The sequence below is a fragment of the Argopecten irradians genome, chromosome 6, assembly GCF_041381155.1.
Source record: "Argopecten irradians isolate NY chromosome 6, Ai_NY, whole genome shotgun sequence".
In the NCBI taxonomy this organism is placed as follows: Eukaryota; Metazoa; Mollusca; class Bivalvia; order Pectinida; family Pectinidae; genus Argopecten; species Argopecten irradians.
The window spans coordinates 31,814,759-31,830,661 of record NC_091139.1 but is presented as its reverse complement, the minus strand read 5'-3'; the positions used below and the strand labels follow the sequence as shown (position 1 = coordinate 31,830,661).

Sequence of the window (15,903 nt, the reverse complement as noted above, 5' to 3'; positions counted from 1 at the left end):
TGATTCAAAATAAATAACTGTTTAAAATAAAGTGTTAAAAATAAACGTGATGATTGGTGAAATCCGGTTTCTCAGAAGTGGGCGGAGTCTGACTGTTGATTGACTCATGTGCTGGAAAACCCGGAAGATTTAGTCCGTCTCAGGCCCTGCAATTAATCACCTCTCTAGTGGTACTTTGACTTTGCTTTCGTTTTTGCTAATAAGAATGATAACCCGATACGACAATTCATTAACTAATTAACTAACGGATAAACATAGACCATACTGACTCAAAAGCATGCATACACACGTACATTAACCTTATTATATTCAAACATATTCAGGTATTATAACTAATCAACACTCGATCTCTCCATAATGCAACATGTCATTAACAAAAGAAGAGTCTTACAGTTAGCCGAACAGTGTAAACATTGTAATAACAAGATAAATACTAGTACGGTCTGATGAATAGGTTAATTCAAAATCTCAACTAACATTTGAAAACACACTTAAAAAATAATGCTAATGATACTCCAAGCGGCGCCTTTAATTGAATTTCCAATAAAGAAATGAGTGTATCATCTATAGATAACAATGAATACTGTATAGTTGTACTATATACGACGTACTATAGATAACAATGAATACTGTATAGTTGTACTATATACGACGTACTATAGATAACAATGAATACTGTATAGTTGTACTATATACGACGTACTATAGATAACTATGAATACTGTATAGTTGTACTATATACGACACACTATAGATAACAATGAATACTATATAGTTGTACTATATACGACGTACTATAGATAACAATGAATAATGTATAGTTGTACTATATACTACATACTATAGATAACAATGAATATAGATAACAATGAATAATGTATAGTTGTACTATATACGACGTACTATAGATAACAATGAATAATGTATAGTTGTACTATATACTACATACTATAGATAACAATGAATAATGTATAGTTGTACAATATACGACGTACTATAGATAACTATGAATACTGTATAGTTGTACTATATACGACACACTATAGATAACTATGAATACTGTATAGTTGTACTATATACGACGTACTATAGATAACTATGAATACTGTATAGTTGTACTATATACGACACACTATAGATAACTATGAATACTGTATAGTTGTACTATATACGACGTACTATAAATAACTATGAATACTGTATAGTTGTACTATATACGACGTACTATAGATAACAATAAATACTGTATAGTTGTACTATATACGACGTACTATAGATAACAATGAATACTATATAGTTGTACTATATACGACGTACTATAGATAACAATGAATAATGTATAGTTGTACTATATACTACATACTATAGATAACAATGAATAATGTATAGTTGTACAATATACGACGTACTATAGATAACTATGAATACTGTATAGTTGTACTATATACGACACACTATAGATAACAATGAATACTGTATAGTTGTACTATATACGACGTACTATAGATAACAATGAATACTGTATAGTTGTACTATATGCGATATACTATAGATAACAATGAATACTGTATAGTTGTACTATATACGACACACTATAGATAACAATGAATACTGTATAGTTGTACTATATACGACGTACAATAGATAACAATGAATACTGTATAGTTGTACTATATACGACGTACTGTAGATAACAATGAATACTGTATAGTTGTACTATATACGACGTACTATAGATAACAATGAATACTGTATAGTTGTACTATATACGACGTACTATAGATAACAATGAATACTGTATAGTTGTACTATATACGACACACTATAGATAACAATGAATACTGTATAGTTGTACTATATACGACGTACTATAGATAACAATGAATACTGTATAGTTGTACTATATACGACACACTATAGATAACAATGAATACTGTATAGTTGTACTATATACGATATACTATAGATAACAATGAATACTGTATAGTTGTACTGTATACGACACACTATAGATAACAATGAATACTGTATAGTTGTACTATATACGACGTACAATAGATAACTATGAATACTGTATAGTTGTACTATATACGACACACTATAGATAACTATGAATACTGTATAGTTGTACTATATACGACGTACAATAGATAACTATGAATACTGTATAGTTGTACTATAAACGACATACTATAGATAACAATGAATACTGTATAGTTGTACTGTATACGACACACTATAGATAACTATGAATACTGTATAGTTGTACTATATACGACACACTATAGATAACAATGAATACTATATAGTTGTACTATATACGACACACTATAGATAACAATAAATACTGTATAGTTGTACTATATACGACGTACAATAGATAACAATGAATACTGTATAGTTGTACTATATACGACACACTATAGATAACAATGAATACTGTATAGTTGTACTATATACGACACACTATAGATAACAATGAATACTGTATAGTTGTACTATATACGACGTACAATAGATAACAATGAATACTGTATAGTTGTACTATATACGACGTACTATAGATAACAATGCTATAGATAACAATGAATACTGTATAGTTGTACTATATACGACGTACAATAGATAACTATGAATACTGTATAGTTTTACTATATACGACGTACAATAGATAACTATGAATACTGTATAGTTGTACTATATACGACGTACAATAGATAACTATGAATACTGTATAGTTGTACTATATACGACACACTATAGATAACAATGAATACTGTATAGTTGTACTATATACGACGTACTATAGATAACAATGAATACTGTATAGTTGTACTATATACGACGTACAATAGATAACAATGAATACTGTATAGTTGTACTATATACGACGTACTATAGATAACAATGAATACTGTATAGTTGTACTATATACGACGTACTATAGATAACAATGAATACTGTATAGTTGTACTATATACGACGTACAATAGATAACAATGAATACTGTATAGTTGTACTATATACGACGTACTATAGCTAACAATGAATACTGTATAGTTGTAATATATACGACAAACTATAGATAACTATGAATACTGTATAGTTGTACTATATACGACGTACTATAGATAACAATGAATACTGTATAGTTGTACTATATACGACACACTATAGATAACAATGAATACTGTATAGTTGTACTATATACGACGTACTATAGATAACTATGAATACTGTATAGTTGTACTATATACGACACACTATAGATAACTATGAATACTGTATAGTTGTACTATATACGACGTACTATAGATAACTATGAATACTGTATAGTTGTACTATATACGACGTACTATAGATAACAATGAATACTGTATAGTTGTACTATATACGACGTACTATAGATAACAATGAATACTGTATAGTTGTACTATATACGACGTACTATAGATAACAATGAATACTGTATAGTTGTACTATATACGACATACTATAGATAACAATGAATACTGTATAGTTGTACTATATACGACATACTATAGATAACAATGAATACTGTATAGTTGTACTATATACGACGTACTATAGATAACAATGAATACTGTATAGTTGTACTATATACGACATACTATAGATAACAATGAATACTGTATAGTTGTACTATATACGACGTACTATAGATAACAATGAATACTGTATAGTTGTACTATATACGATACTATAGATAACAATGAATACTGTATAGTTGTACTATATACGACACACTATAGATAACAATTGAATACTGTATAGTTGTACTATATACGACGTACAATAGATAACAATGAATACTGTATAGTTGTACTATATACGACGTACTATAGATAACAATGAATACTGTATAGTTGTACTATATACGACGTACTATAGATAACAATGAATACTGTATAGTTGTACTATATACGACACACTATAGATAACAATGAATACTGTATAGTTGTACTATATACGACATACTATAGATAACAATGAATACTGTATAGTTGTACTATATACGACACACTATAGATAACAATGAATACTGTATAGTTGTACTATATACGACGTACTATAGATAACAATGAATACTGTATAGTTGTACTATATACGACGTACTATAGATAACAATGAATACTGTATAGTTGTACTATATACGACACACTATAGATAACAATGAATACTGTATAGTTGTACTATATACGACGTACTATAGATAACAATGAATACTGTATAGTTGTACTATATACGACACACTATAGATAACAATGAATACTGTATAGTTGTACTATATACGACACACTATAGATAACTATGAATACTGTATAGTTGTACTATATACGACACACTATAGATAACAATGAATACTATATAGTTGTACTATATACGACGTACAATAGATAACTATGAATACTGTATAGTTGTACTATATACGACGTACTATAGATAACAATGAATACTGTATAGTTGTACTATATACGACACACTATAGATAACAATAAATACTGTATAGTTGTACTATATACGACGTACAATAGATAACTATGAATACTGTATAGTTGTACTATATACGACACACTATAGATAACAATGAATACTGTATAGTTGTACTATATACGACACACTATAGATAACAATGAATACTGTATAGTTGTACTATATACGACGTACAATAGATAACAATGAATACTGTATAGTTGTACTATATACGACGTACTATAGATAACAATGAATACTGTATAGTTGTACTATATACGACGTACAATAGATAACTATGAATACTGTATAGTTTTACTATATACGACGTACAATAGATAACTATGAATACTGTATAGTTGTACTATATACGACGTACAATAGATAACTATGAATACTGTATAGTTTTACTATATACGACACACTATAGATAACAATGAATACTGTATAGTTGTACTATATACGACGTACTATAGATAACAATGAATACTGTATAGTTTACTAATACGACTATAGATACGACGTACAATAGAAGAAAATGAATACTGTATAGTTGTACTATATACGACGTACTATAGATAACAATGAATACTGTATAGTTGTACTATATACGACGTACTATAGATAACAATGAATACTGTATAGTTGTACTATATACGACGTACTATAGATAACAATGAATACTGTATAGTTGTACTAAATACGACGTACAATAGATAACAATGAATACTGTATAGTTGTACTATATACGACGTACTATAGCTAACAATGAATACTGTATAGTTGTAATATATACGACAAACTATAGATAACTATGAATACTGTATAGTTGTACTAATATACGACGTACTATAGATAACAATGAATACTGTATAGTTGTACTATATACGACACACTATAGATAACTATGAATACTGTATAGTTGTACTATATACGACACACTATAGATAACTATGAATACTGTATAGTTGTACTATATACGTCGTACTATAGATAACTATGAATACTGTATAGTTGTACTATATACGACACACTATAGATAACAATGAATACTGTATAGTTGTACTATATACGACGTACTATAGATAACAATGAATACTGTATAGTTGTACTATATACGACACACTATAGATAACAATGAATACTGTATAGTTGTACTATATACGATATACTATAGATAACAATGAATACTGTATAGTTGTACTATATACGACATACTATAGATAACAATGAATATTGTATAGTTGTACTATATACGACGTACAATAGATAACAATGAATACTATATAGTTGTTCTATATACGATATACTATAGATAACAATGAATACTGTATAGTTGTACTATATACGACACACTATAGATAACAATGAATACTGTATAGTTGTACTATATACGATACACTATAGATAACAATGAATACTGTATAGTTGTACTAGATACGACGTACTATAGATAACAATGAATATTATATATTTGTACTATATACGACGTACAATAGATAACAATGAATACTGTATAGTTTTACTATATACGATATACTATAGATAACAATGAATATTGTATAGTTGTACTATATACGACGTACTATAGATAACAATGAATATTTTATAGTTGTACTATATACGACATACTATAGATAACAATGAATAATGTATAGTTGTACTATATACGACGTACTATAGATAACAATGAATACTGTATAGTTTTACTATATACTACATAATATATAACAATAGATACTGTTTAGTGCTTTCATTTATCATTCTTGTCATTCTAATCATTACAGTAGAACATTACATAATATTTAATTTATACAAGAATGTGTATAGAACTGATTTTTTATTGGACATTCAATGTTAATAATGAGCTCGAGAAAGACTAAACAGCTGCACTTATTTGAATGTATGTTATGTAATTAAGATATTATATACTACATGTACATGTATATCTATTCGATTTATTTTGAATATATTTGAAAATTCTATCAATACAACACCGCGTGCCAGATTGTCATGAGTCAAGTTATAAAAGGGAATACTAATAAAGCATATTTATTCAAATATAGAGTGAATATTCCATATATATTTTTCTTCATTGTGGTTGTGTCAATCATAAACACATCATTTATCTCGTTTGTCTGGTGTTAGTTTTAATGAAGTGCATGACGTCATACATCCTCGATATACGACGGGTTGTTATCAAGGCCGTAATACCCACTATTAATTAACTATGTACGTCATAATAAAACTGAAGGCAATAAATGATAGAGAAAAAGGAGCTATCAAAATCGACAAAAGAAATCATAATTATTTCTCCTTTAAAAGTATTATTACTCCTTCCAAATTTGAACGACCGTAGCCAAATTACGAGATCTATTTTTAAATAATGCTTTACCTACAGTGAGAACTTATGCATCCCTTACGACCTTCACCCCTACAACACAGTAGCCCAATTTATATAGTCATTTCAATCCCCTATTTCCTGTCACTTTCCCCCAGTTCTCTCTCAAACTGAATACAGCCCACCGCTATTCTCAATTCATTCGAAATATATATTGTTTTTCATATAGACGTTTTCATAAAACGCTGAGATGTGTTTTATTCTTGGAATATGTAACGACGTTGTTAGCTGTACCTATAAATAAATACGGAAAAAACACAGCAGTAAACCACAAATATACGACACCGTACAGTTCAAAGGGAGATCATCATCGTCATCGTGGAATGTTATTCGAATAAAAATTCAGGCAAAACAATTTAGATAATTTAAACTTATAAAAAACTGTTTAATCTAAGATTGAAATGGGTTGTTTTACACTGTGAAGTTAACTGACTATGCATCGTTTAACAAATAGTAAACCTACAGTATTAAAGGTTAATTTCGCTGATGAAAAAATCGCGATTTTGACTCCAAACAAAAAACTTACATTTTCACGAATGAAAATTGCGCTTAATTAAAATTTTGCTTTACGAGTTTATGATATTTACTAATCACTTATTATTTAGCGAATTAATTATTTTGCTATCTCAATAATGAAACATGAAATAGTAAAAATAGTATTTCGAGGATATTACCAAAATGAAATAAAAAAAAGTGTATTGTAAACCCTTTTTATAGCACAAACGTATTTCCACGGCGACTTCATTTCATAATTTTATACCAGAAGTTTACGCTGTTTAGACATCTGGAGTTTTACCTACCAGTAACCTGTATAGTTTCGCGGAGATTAATTGTCGCGATGGCTTACCGCCCGTGAAAATAAGATTACAGTAGTAATAACATCTTCAGATGCCATCTCCTGACAACAGTTATTTAAACAATATCGGGTTAGAAAAATTTACAGAAATGAAAATTCTACATTTTAAACAGATTAATCATTCCGTAGTGTTTTATTCAAATGATGTTAACGAGTTTAAGTTACTATGCTAGAAAATAGAAATTGTTATCAAGTTCACTTTCATCGCCCGTTCAATGATGCGCGCGAGTTCTTGATTATGAGTAAATTAAATAATAAAAAAAAACAAAAAACAGTTTATATTTTACTTCCACTTTTATTACGTGTCTGCTTAGACAACTTAAACAAGACCAGCCTGGTTTCTCTAGTGTATTATTGACCCTTAAGATTTGATGAGACATACGACTTCCTGATCATAGATTAATAAAATCTTACATAAGTCACAGATATTTCAAACCACATTTTTACAACCCACCTAAATATACTGAAAGGTTGTTTACTTAACCTTGTACCAATTCCAGAAAATGGGGTATTTTATTTCAAAATGCTCTGAACACCACAAAAATCATTCGATATGGATATCTTTTAGCTTACATTGATGACAATTCCTTACTGATCACTATGGTATATGATAAGATGGGATTATGGGCAAATTTTATTTCACATCGAAAGTTGAATAACGATGATAGATCTAGATCTAGACCAGCCAGTATTACGCGTGTAGGTATGAGAGAAATCCCTGTCCACTTGACAGATCCATGTTAGGTTGGGTTGGGAAACCTTTGTATCTGATAATACTATTATCAAAGGTAGAACAAACATCAACATGCGATTTAAACTCATTTCGTAAAGATCAAATTCATAATGGTGTGCAATTTACAATACATAAAGCGATATCTATATCACATACTTACATGGCATAGGTAAATCTTTATAATTATTTTAACAATCATAGGTCTGATCTGCTGACGATTACAGAACAGTTAAACAGTATTATGGGCATATCAGTTCTGATTAACGCACGACAGGTCAACAGACGCTGTCCTAGTAATGTATCGACACAATGACACACAAAACAAGCATTAGTGATACCTAGGCGAACATATTAATTACTGTAATGATGTATTTTAGATTTATAAAATAACTAATATGTAAGGTTCGACATGACATCCATTACCCTGCAATATTTCATTCTCGAGTCAACATATTTTGTCAAACGCTTATACATAACGATGAATACCTTATAATAGCACATCACATCAGGGAGTTGGCAGTCTAAAGCATTATGTGTGCTTACGGATTTAAAGGTTAAAACAAAGAGACGTAAAATATAGTTTTGCTGAGCATAAAATCAACATTTAAAATTAACAAAATGGCGTGAGCTCTCACAACTAAGCGTTGATGTTTTAAGCCACTTAATATCCATTAATATTTGGTTCATTGATACAAATGCAAGCAAGTTGGTTGCAATTTTCTTTATCTATCACATAACTGGCCCATCCAGTCATGTCATAAATATCGTAAGACACACTTGTAGTTTTGACATCATATGGTATATATGACGTCGCATGATTGTCTCAGTAGACGGAAATGTCTCTTCAGGGACGGATTTTATTTTACTGTTTCTTATAGAGAAGAAATGTATAGTTTTACTTATATTGCTTTTAATAATAGTGATGTAATAAATAGAATACTTATTTCAAAAATAACTTGATATGTCACGCTCTAACTGAACTTCGCATATCAAATTATTGAACTCGTTTGATAAATTTCATATCACATAGCCACTTATGTAATATTCTTATAAGATCCTCTATTTACAAATAGTTATTCAAATGGACGATAAGGTTCCTCGACTGAGCGGTTGTGTCTCGGATATCCTACCCTTAGCCCCATCAGTTACCCTATATAAGCAGACGCAGCAGCCTCTCCATATTATATAAACTCGTACTCGTAAACGAATTTATAATATTCTTGAAGGTACGTTAAACCCTTAAACTCAGTAGGGAACATAAATAAGTAATACTGTAAAACTTTTTTTTTATTTTCGCGAATATCGTGAATCACCGTAAATTCGTGAAATGTATTTCTCAGCGATTGCGTATGAACCTCGCTTATAAAGATATACGTATATTTACATATAATTTTCAAATTCGCGAAAGCTTATCTTGTTTTGTAATTGAAATCGCAAAATGTATAGTAGGCTCGCAAGAAATTTGGTTTAAAGTAGTTCATCCTTAAAATACATTTTAAGCATTTATTATGTTAGTAAGTAATTGGGAATCGAATAAGTTATCAGGAAATCTCATAAATAATTGACCCTTGATTGTAAAGGTTAAATAGATTATTGTGATGCTTAATAGTGCATTTTGAACCATTTATAATAAGTTATTGTGTTCGATACATACTGTATAAGATATTTTCGTTTAGTCTGCCATTATTCCATTGTTTTATTTATAATTAATTTCACAATTGTTCTATTTCTAAAAAAAATAGATTATTTGCAATTTAAAACGTGTATGGTAATATGTTTTTCGTTTTTTAATCTTCTAAAAATGATAAATCTTAATTCAAGTAAAATATGTGGTCTACGTGCCAGAAAGACTAAAGTCCAGAAATTGTGGATTTCCAATCCCACGCCTTGGCCCGAATGCACTTTCCCAGTATATACACAATCAGGAAGTCGGCCTACCTATGTATTATTTAGCAACTAAATAATCAATAACAATGCCAAAGATAAATATAAACATATACCCGGATCTCATCCATGGATGGCCTGACTGACCACGGAGATAACCTAATTAAGAAGTAGTGGTCACGAGTTTTTGTTTGTTTCCTGCCCCCTTCCTTTGTAACATGTACCGGGTAATACAACTATCCCCCACGGCAATTTCATTTCGCGATTTCCATTTCAACGTATGTTCGCGGAGATTGAGTATCGCGGATTTAAAGCAAACAAAATGGAAATTGTCTTTTGATATGATTGTGGTTAACATTGATTAATTCGTGGGGAAAATTTTTCGCGAATTTACCTTGATTGCGAAATTCAAGAATACTTAAAAAAATATTGATTTGAAAGAACAGGTTTCATTACTGCAAACGCCCTTACTTAGGTCTAATTGATTATAGACAGGTTAGCCCAATTGTAACAATAGCTCTATAAGATACCAACGACATACATATAATACAATTAGCACAATATCATTTAGGTCATATTGTTTTGTAAAAAAGCGCTAAAATAAGAATGCTGTTAAAACGTGTACGTTTACAGTTAGTAGAATAAAAATGTAGAACAGAAATTGTAGAGAAATACCGTGTAGTAGGTATATAATATCAGTCAGGATGATAAGTAGGCGGTTTCGCGGGACATTATTATGGACGTGAAAACAAAAACAGCGAAATGATAAGTAAACTATAAGGTTAATTTTACATCGATTTCGAAACGCTTGGTATGAGTTATACAAATCACTTAAAGTGGTCCGGATGTTAGCGCGCGAGGGATCTTAGAGAATGGGAGGAAACACAGGTGTCCGGAGAAATCCCATGTGATCGGGCAGGTGACCCCTGACCTTAATGAAAGTCATATGGTATTTATACTTCAAACGTGCATGTTTAGAATATTTCCCACTTGAATCATTGTACTAAATTACGATTGCGTTATTTATATATACAGTTTCTATATCACAAAATATGGATGCATAAATCCACAGAAAGAAAAGTATATTCACCAAACCATAAACATTGAAAAGTGTAAATTTGGGGCAAATAAGAGCAATATATAAAATGATAATTAATAATAGTCTTGATCATCTAAATCTCTTTTTTGGAAATCGTTAGATAACACAAGCTATTCACATATGTTTACTTTCAATTACGTCATCATTTTTGTTATTTAAACTTATTGGTAACTTGCGTGTAAAGAGATTATCTATCCATTGTTTTTTCCAAACTACAATAGTCAAACTGAACTATTCATTTACTACATTGGAACGGCCGGTAACCGTTTTTGTTAGAGAAATACCCTGAAAATAATATTCAATAGTACATTTTTAAAAAAATGAATATGAGTTGTGAACTATAGAAATGTCTTCATCAGTCACCGCACAACTGTTTCAGTGAAATAATTTTTGTAATTGTGTTGTTTATCCCACTGAAAAATGCAGCGGAAGACAACCATTTTCTGTAGTAACAAAATACACTCAATATAACATTTTTTTAAACTGAGCATCAGTTGTGAGCTATGAAAATATCGTTGTCGCAAAATAAATTAATGAAGATTTCTTTCATTTTCAATTCACTTTCATTTAAAAAAAAATCATATTCTGAGCTTTATTGGTAACCGGATACTGGTTGTACCCACGCATGCAAATCAATAGTCAGCTTTATAATTAGAAGTCATTTAAAATGTGTTTATAAGGCGTGTTGTGTATGTCAGATGATTATGTCATTTAATATGGATCACCTAAGATAAGTATTTAACAGTACAAGAGTTTGTGTTAAGTAGTAAATCACATGGGCCGATATCATAAGCTGTTTTTATCTACTTCCGTGTACCAATGACAGCGTATCTGCACATAACTCTATCACGTGACTCCTGTATTTTCCTATAAATGCTGTCCGAATGTAAGATTGCGATTATCACTCAAACTTCAAACTTTGAGTTTGTAGAGAAGGCGAAGATACTAATAAGAAACCTTTACTTTAGACAGTTTATTCTATCAAGCAGAAAGAATGGCAAATGTCGCTGATTTTTACGCCGAGAACGGGTATTTCTCGGGAATATCGGTTCTGTCATCAGAAGAGGCGAAAACATTACAGAAAAACTTCGGACAACTTGAGGAAAACGCAGGTAGGTTACTAATATTGTTATTAGATGTTCTTTTCAAGTCCAGAAAGAAAATAACTCTCATTGTATGAAGTAAATTAAACTAAAAAAAATACAGCCGGTAACCATAGGCTATTTTCTGTATATGCTGTTTCTCTGTACACTCTTTATACTTGTTAGATTAAAACAATACCGGGTATACTACTTCTGGCTATAGTGTACATTTTTCATTCGCTCGCATTAATTTACATACACAGTTGTTCAGGAAGTTGCTTTGATACTCACGTGGTCATTACGTAATCACGACATGAATAAAACAGAAAGATTTTATTTTTAAACATTTCTGTTTCATTGGCTTTCAACAACCATTTGTATCCATATGAAAACTCCAAATCACCAATACTATTTAAGCATTGATGTCACTATTTTTTAATTTTATCGGGGGATGAAAAAACAATTTGTTTGCAAACTGTGTGAAAGTTTGCAAACAATCTGTTTTTCATAACCCGATACATGTAAGATTAAAAAATAGTGACATCAATACTTATAATTAATTTTATACTCTATTTGATAAAATGAAGTATGTTTAAATGTAACATTATAGTGGTTTTTCAAGGGATTCTTTTTCCCGAATCAATACGCAACGTCAATGTCTCTATTGTGATGTCACGATAACATCGGGGTTTCGCGCCATTCTCAGATTTTTTTTTCATAGTGGTATGCAAAAAAAATATTGGCCAATCAGAAAGCCAGATTTGGTATGAAAACAAAGAAAAATTAATTATATAACATTGTTTGGTTTATTGGGGTTAGCAGTTTAGTTATTCAAGGACGATCCTCGCCTTGGAATGCTATGCGTGTGGGGATGGTTCTTTTGGGAGACTGCGGTATGTTCATTTTGTGTCTTCTTGCGAATCCCTTCCTCTTTTTTAAAGTGCTATCTTCCTCAGTAAAGTATGTCGCTGAAGACAATGAGCAACACACCAAGCTCTTTACATCATACTGACATCTGGCGAAAAAAGTATTGCCACTCCCTTACTCACAAACAATTTATGTTTTACAGCACGTAAGGGACCATAATTAACATAAATGAATACTAAATGCAGTGTAATATGACTTACCTTTATTTTATTTAACAGGTAAGGAGGGTGCTCAGTACTCACTTCACAATGTCCATTTGAAGCATCCTTGGGTGATGGAAATTGCTTCACACCCAAATATACTCCGCCATGTATGTCAGATCCTGGGTCAGAACATTATCCTGTTAGACTCACGCTTCATCTGTAAATACCCCGAAACAGACTTAGCCCAGCCCAATGGAACCAAGCCATTTGTTGCCTGGCACCAAGATGTCAGGTAAGAAAGAATTCAATTAGAAATTCTGTATAACTTAACTTTGTTTACTCGAACCTTATTAGTCGAATACCTTGTTTAATTCGAACTTTCGAAGTAATGTGTTGGCCCCAACTTCTTCACCATATATTCGAGATACCAAACACTAATACTTCCATAATGATAATTCGGCTTTACGCCATGGTCAATGTCGACTTCGGATTAACGAAGTTTGACTAGGATTTTTGTGTATTTCTTTTTCTTCAAACTATGACAAAAAGAGAGCATTGGTTATTCATCTGCTTTGAAATGTCAAATTTATTTGATTAGATACTGGGGTGTGGATGGAGAGGTGGTAACGGCCTGGCTCGCTGTGGATGACGCTGACACGGAAAACGGATGTATGTGTGTCATACCAGGTAAGGAACAATATTTTCAAGTTAGTACCGGAGTTTTTTCAGGGTGGTCAAAAAGTTCACAATTCTCGTTTAAACCGCGAAATTTAGATTTAATTTTCCAAATATGACTGCAATTATAATTTTATTTGTTCAATTTTTATTATGTGAAGGATATTTTTGAGACTCTTTCGAATCTCCTGCGATATCCGAAAAATAGGCTATTATTTTTACGAAAATTATCGACTTTGTGGTGTTTAATTCATAACTTTGTTTCATCAGGAACACATACTATGGGAATTCTCGAGCATAAGGCAGCTGACGAGAAAGGAAATTTGTTATCATCTAACCAGTCCATACCAAGTGACCTATTTGACGTCACAAAGTCCACTCCATGTCCGGTCAACGCCGGACAAATGTCCCTTCATTCTGGCCTACTTGTACATGGAAGTGACCCCAACAGATCTACCCGGAGACGATGTGGTTACGTCATCAGATACGTTGCTACGGACGCCAAGCCAATTGAAGATCCCAATAGACCCCGATCGTTCCCAGCAACCGTCGTAGTAAGCGGTGTAAATGAACACAAACATTTTGAGGACCATAGCCCGGCGTGGTTCAGCAAGAAGCCAGTTCCTGCCTGAGATGTGATATAAACTGTTGTCAAAGTTACTTCTAAGTTTAAAAAGGTTGAAATATTGATAAACAGGAATATTGTTTATCTTATTCACTAAGACATTTAACAACCTTTTTCGGTATACTTATGCAGTTTTGCGTCACAAATTAACATCCTACTGTATGTAATTGTCAACTCATTGTTTCAAATAAAGAAGTAAATAACATAAACATTTAATGCATATAATGTTTAAAATATAACACTGCATTAAGTTTATTTATGTTCTTATATAATTTGTGTTAACATAAAATGTTTGTTGGTTATGTTGCGAAATAAATCAGAATTTTGTAATTCGTTTTTATTGTCTTATATTGTTCTTTGATTCTGAGCAACCAAAAACGACGAATGCTTGCATATTTTGTTTGTGGTTGGAAAGGTAAGGATTGCCCTTATCTATCATTTACAATGTCTATTTGTTATGTACACTTACAATACTCATTTTATTCTCTCAGACCTAAACTTGAAACGTTTTCAGACAAAACGCACAATAACATTCCTATCTTCATTAAAAAAAAGTTATCAGTTACGAACTTTTGTTTCGGTCAATATTGTGTGGAAATGTACCTTAAAAATAAAAATTGTAAATCAGCATTTGAAACGGTCAATATCCAATGAGTTTTCAGTTAGTGTACTTCACAAATAAATTCAGAATATTCATATGTATGTATAATAACACATACTTCATGGTAACTGTAATAAAACGAAAACCAAAATAGAAACGTATCTTAATTGAAACATAGACCGGTTGAATTCGGGATACATTCAACAAGAAATAGATTAGGACAGATAAGAAAAAATAATACTGTAAACAAATTTTCTTTCGCGACTATAAAATCTCGCGATTTTCGTTTCAAAACAAGTTCGCGAAGATGAACTTTCAGGAATTTACTTGGATCGTGAAATTCGCGAAAGTAAATCGCACGCGAAAGAAAGTTGGTTTACAGT

At 31.0% G+C, this 15,903-nt stretch overlaps 1 protein-coding gene across 1 annotated transcript; it reads left to right on the top strand.

The window, feature by feature from the left end:
• Positions 1-12,329: 12,329 nt before the first annotated feature.
• On the top strand, positions 12,330-15,254 carry LOC138325647 (probable alpha-ketoglutarate-dependent hypophosphite dioxygenase). Its single transcript, XM_069271447.1, has 4 exons — positions 12,330-12,579; positions 13,695-13,911; positions 14,218-14,306; positions 14,565-15,254. Exons 1-4 carry the CDS (start codon positions 12,462-12,464, stop codon positions 14,924-14,926), a joined length of 786 nt encoding a protein of 261 aa, XP_069127548.1. The 5' UTR covers positions 12,330-12,461; the 3' UTR covers positions 14,927-15,254.
• The last annotated feature ends 649 nt before the right edge of the window (positions 15,255-15,903 follow it).

Coding starts and splice junctions, on each gene's coding strand:
- LOC138325647 (XM_069271447.1), top strand. CDS start 12,462: ATGGCAAATGTCGCTGATTTTTACGCCGAGAACGGGTATTTCTCGGGA. Junction 13,912..14,217: donor GCCTGGCACCAAGATGTCAG/GTAAGAAAGAAT, acceptor TTATTTGATTAG/ATACTGGGGTGTGGATGGAG. Junction 14,307..14,564: donor ATGTATGTGTGTCATACCAG/GTAAGGAACAAT, acceptor TTGTTTCATCAG/GAACACATACTATGGGAATT.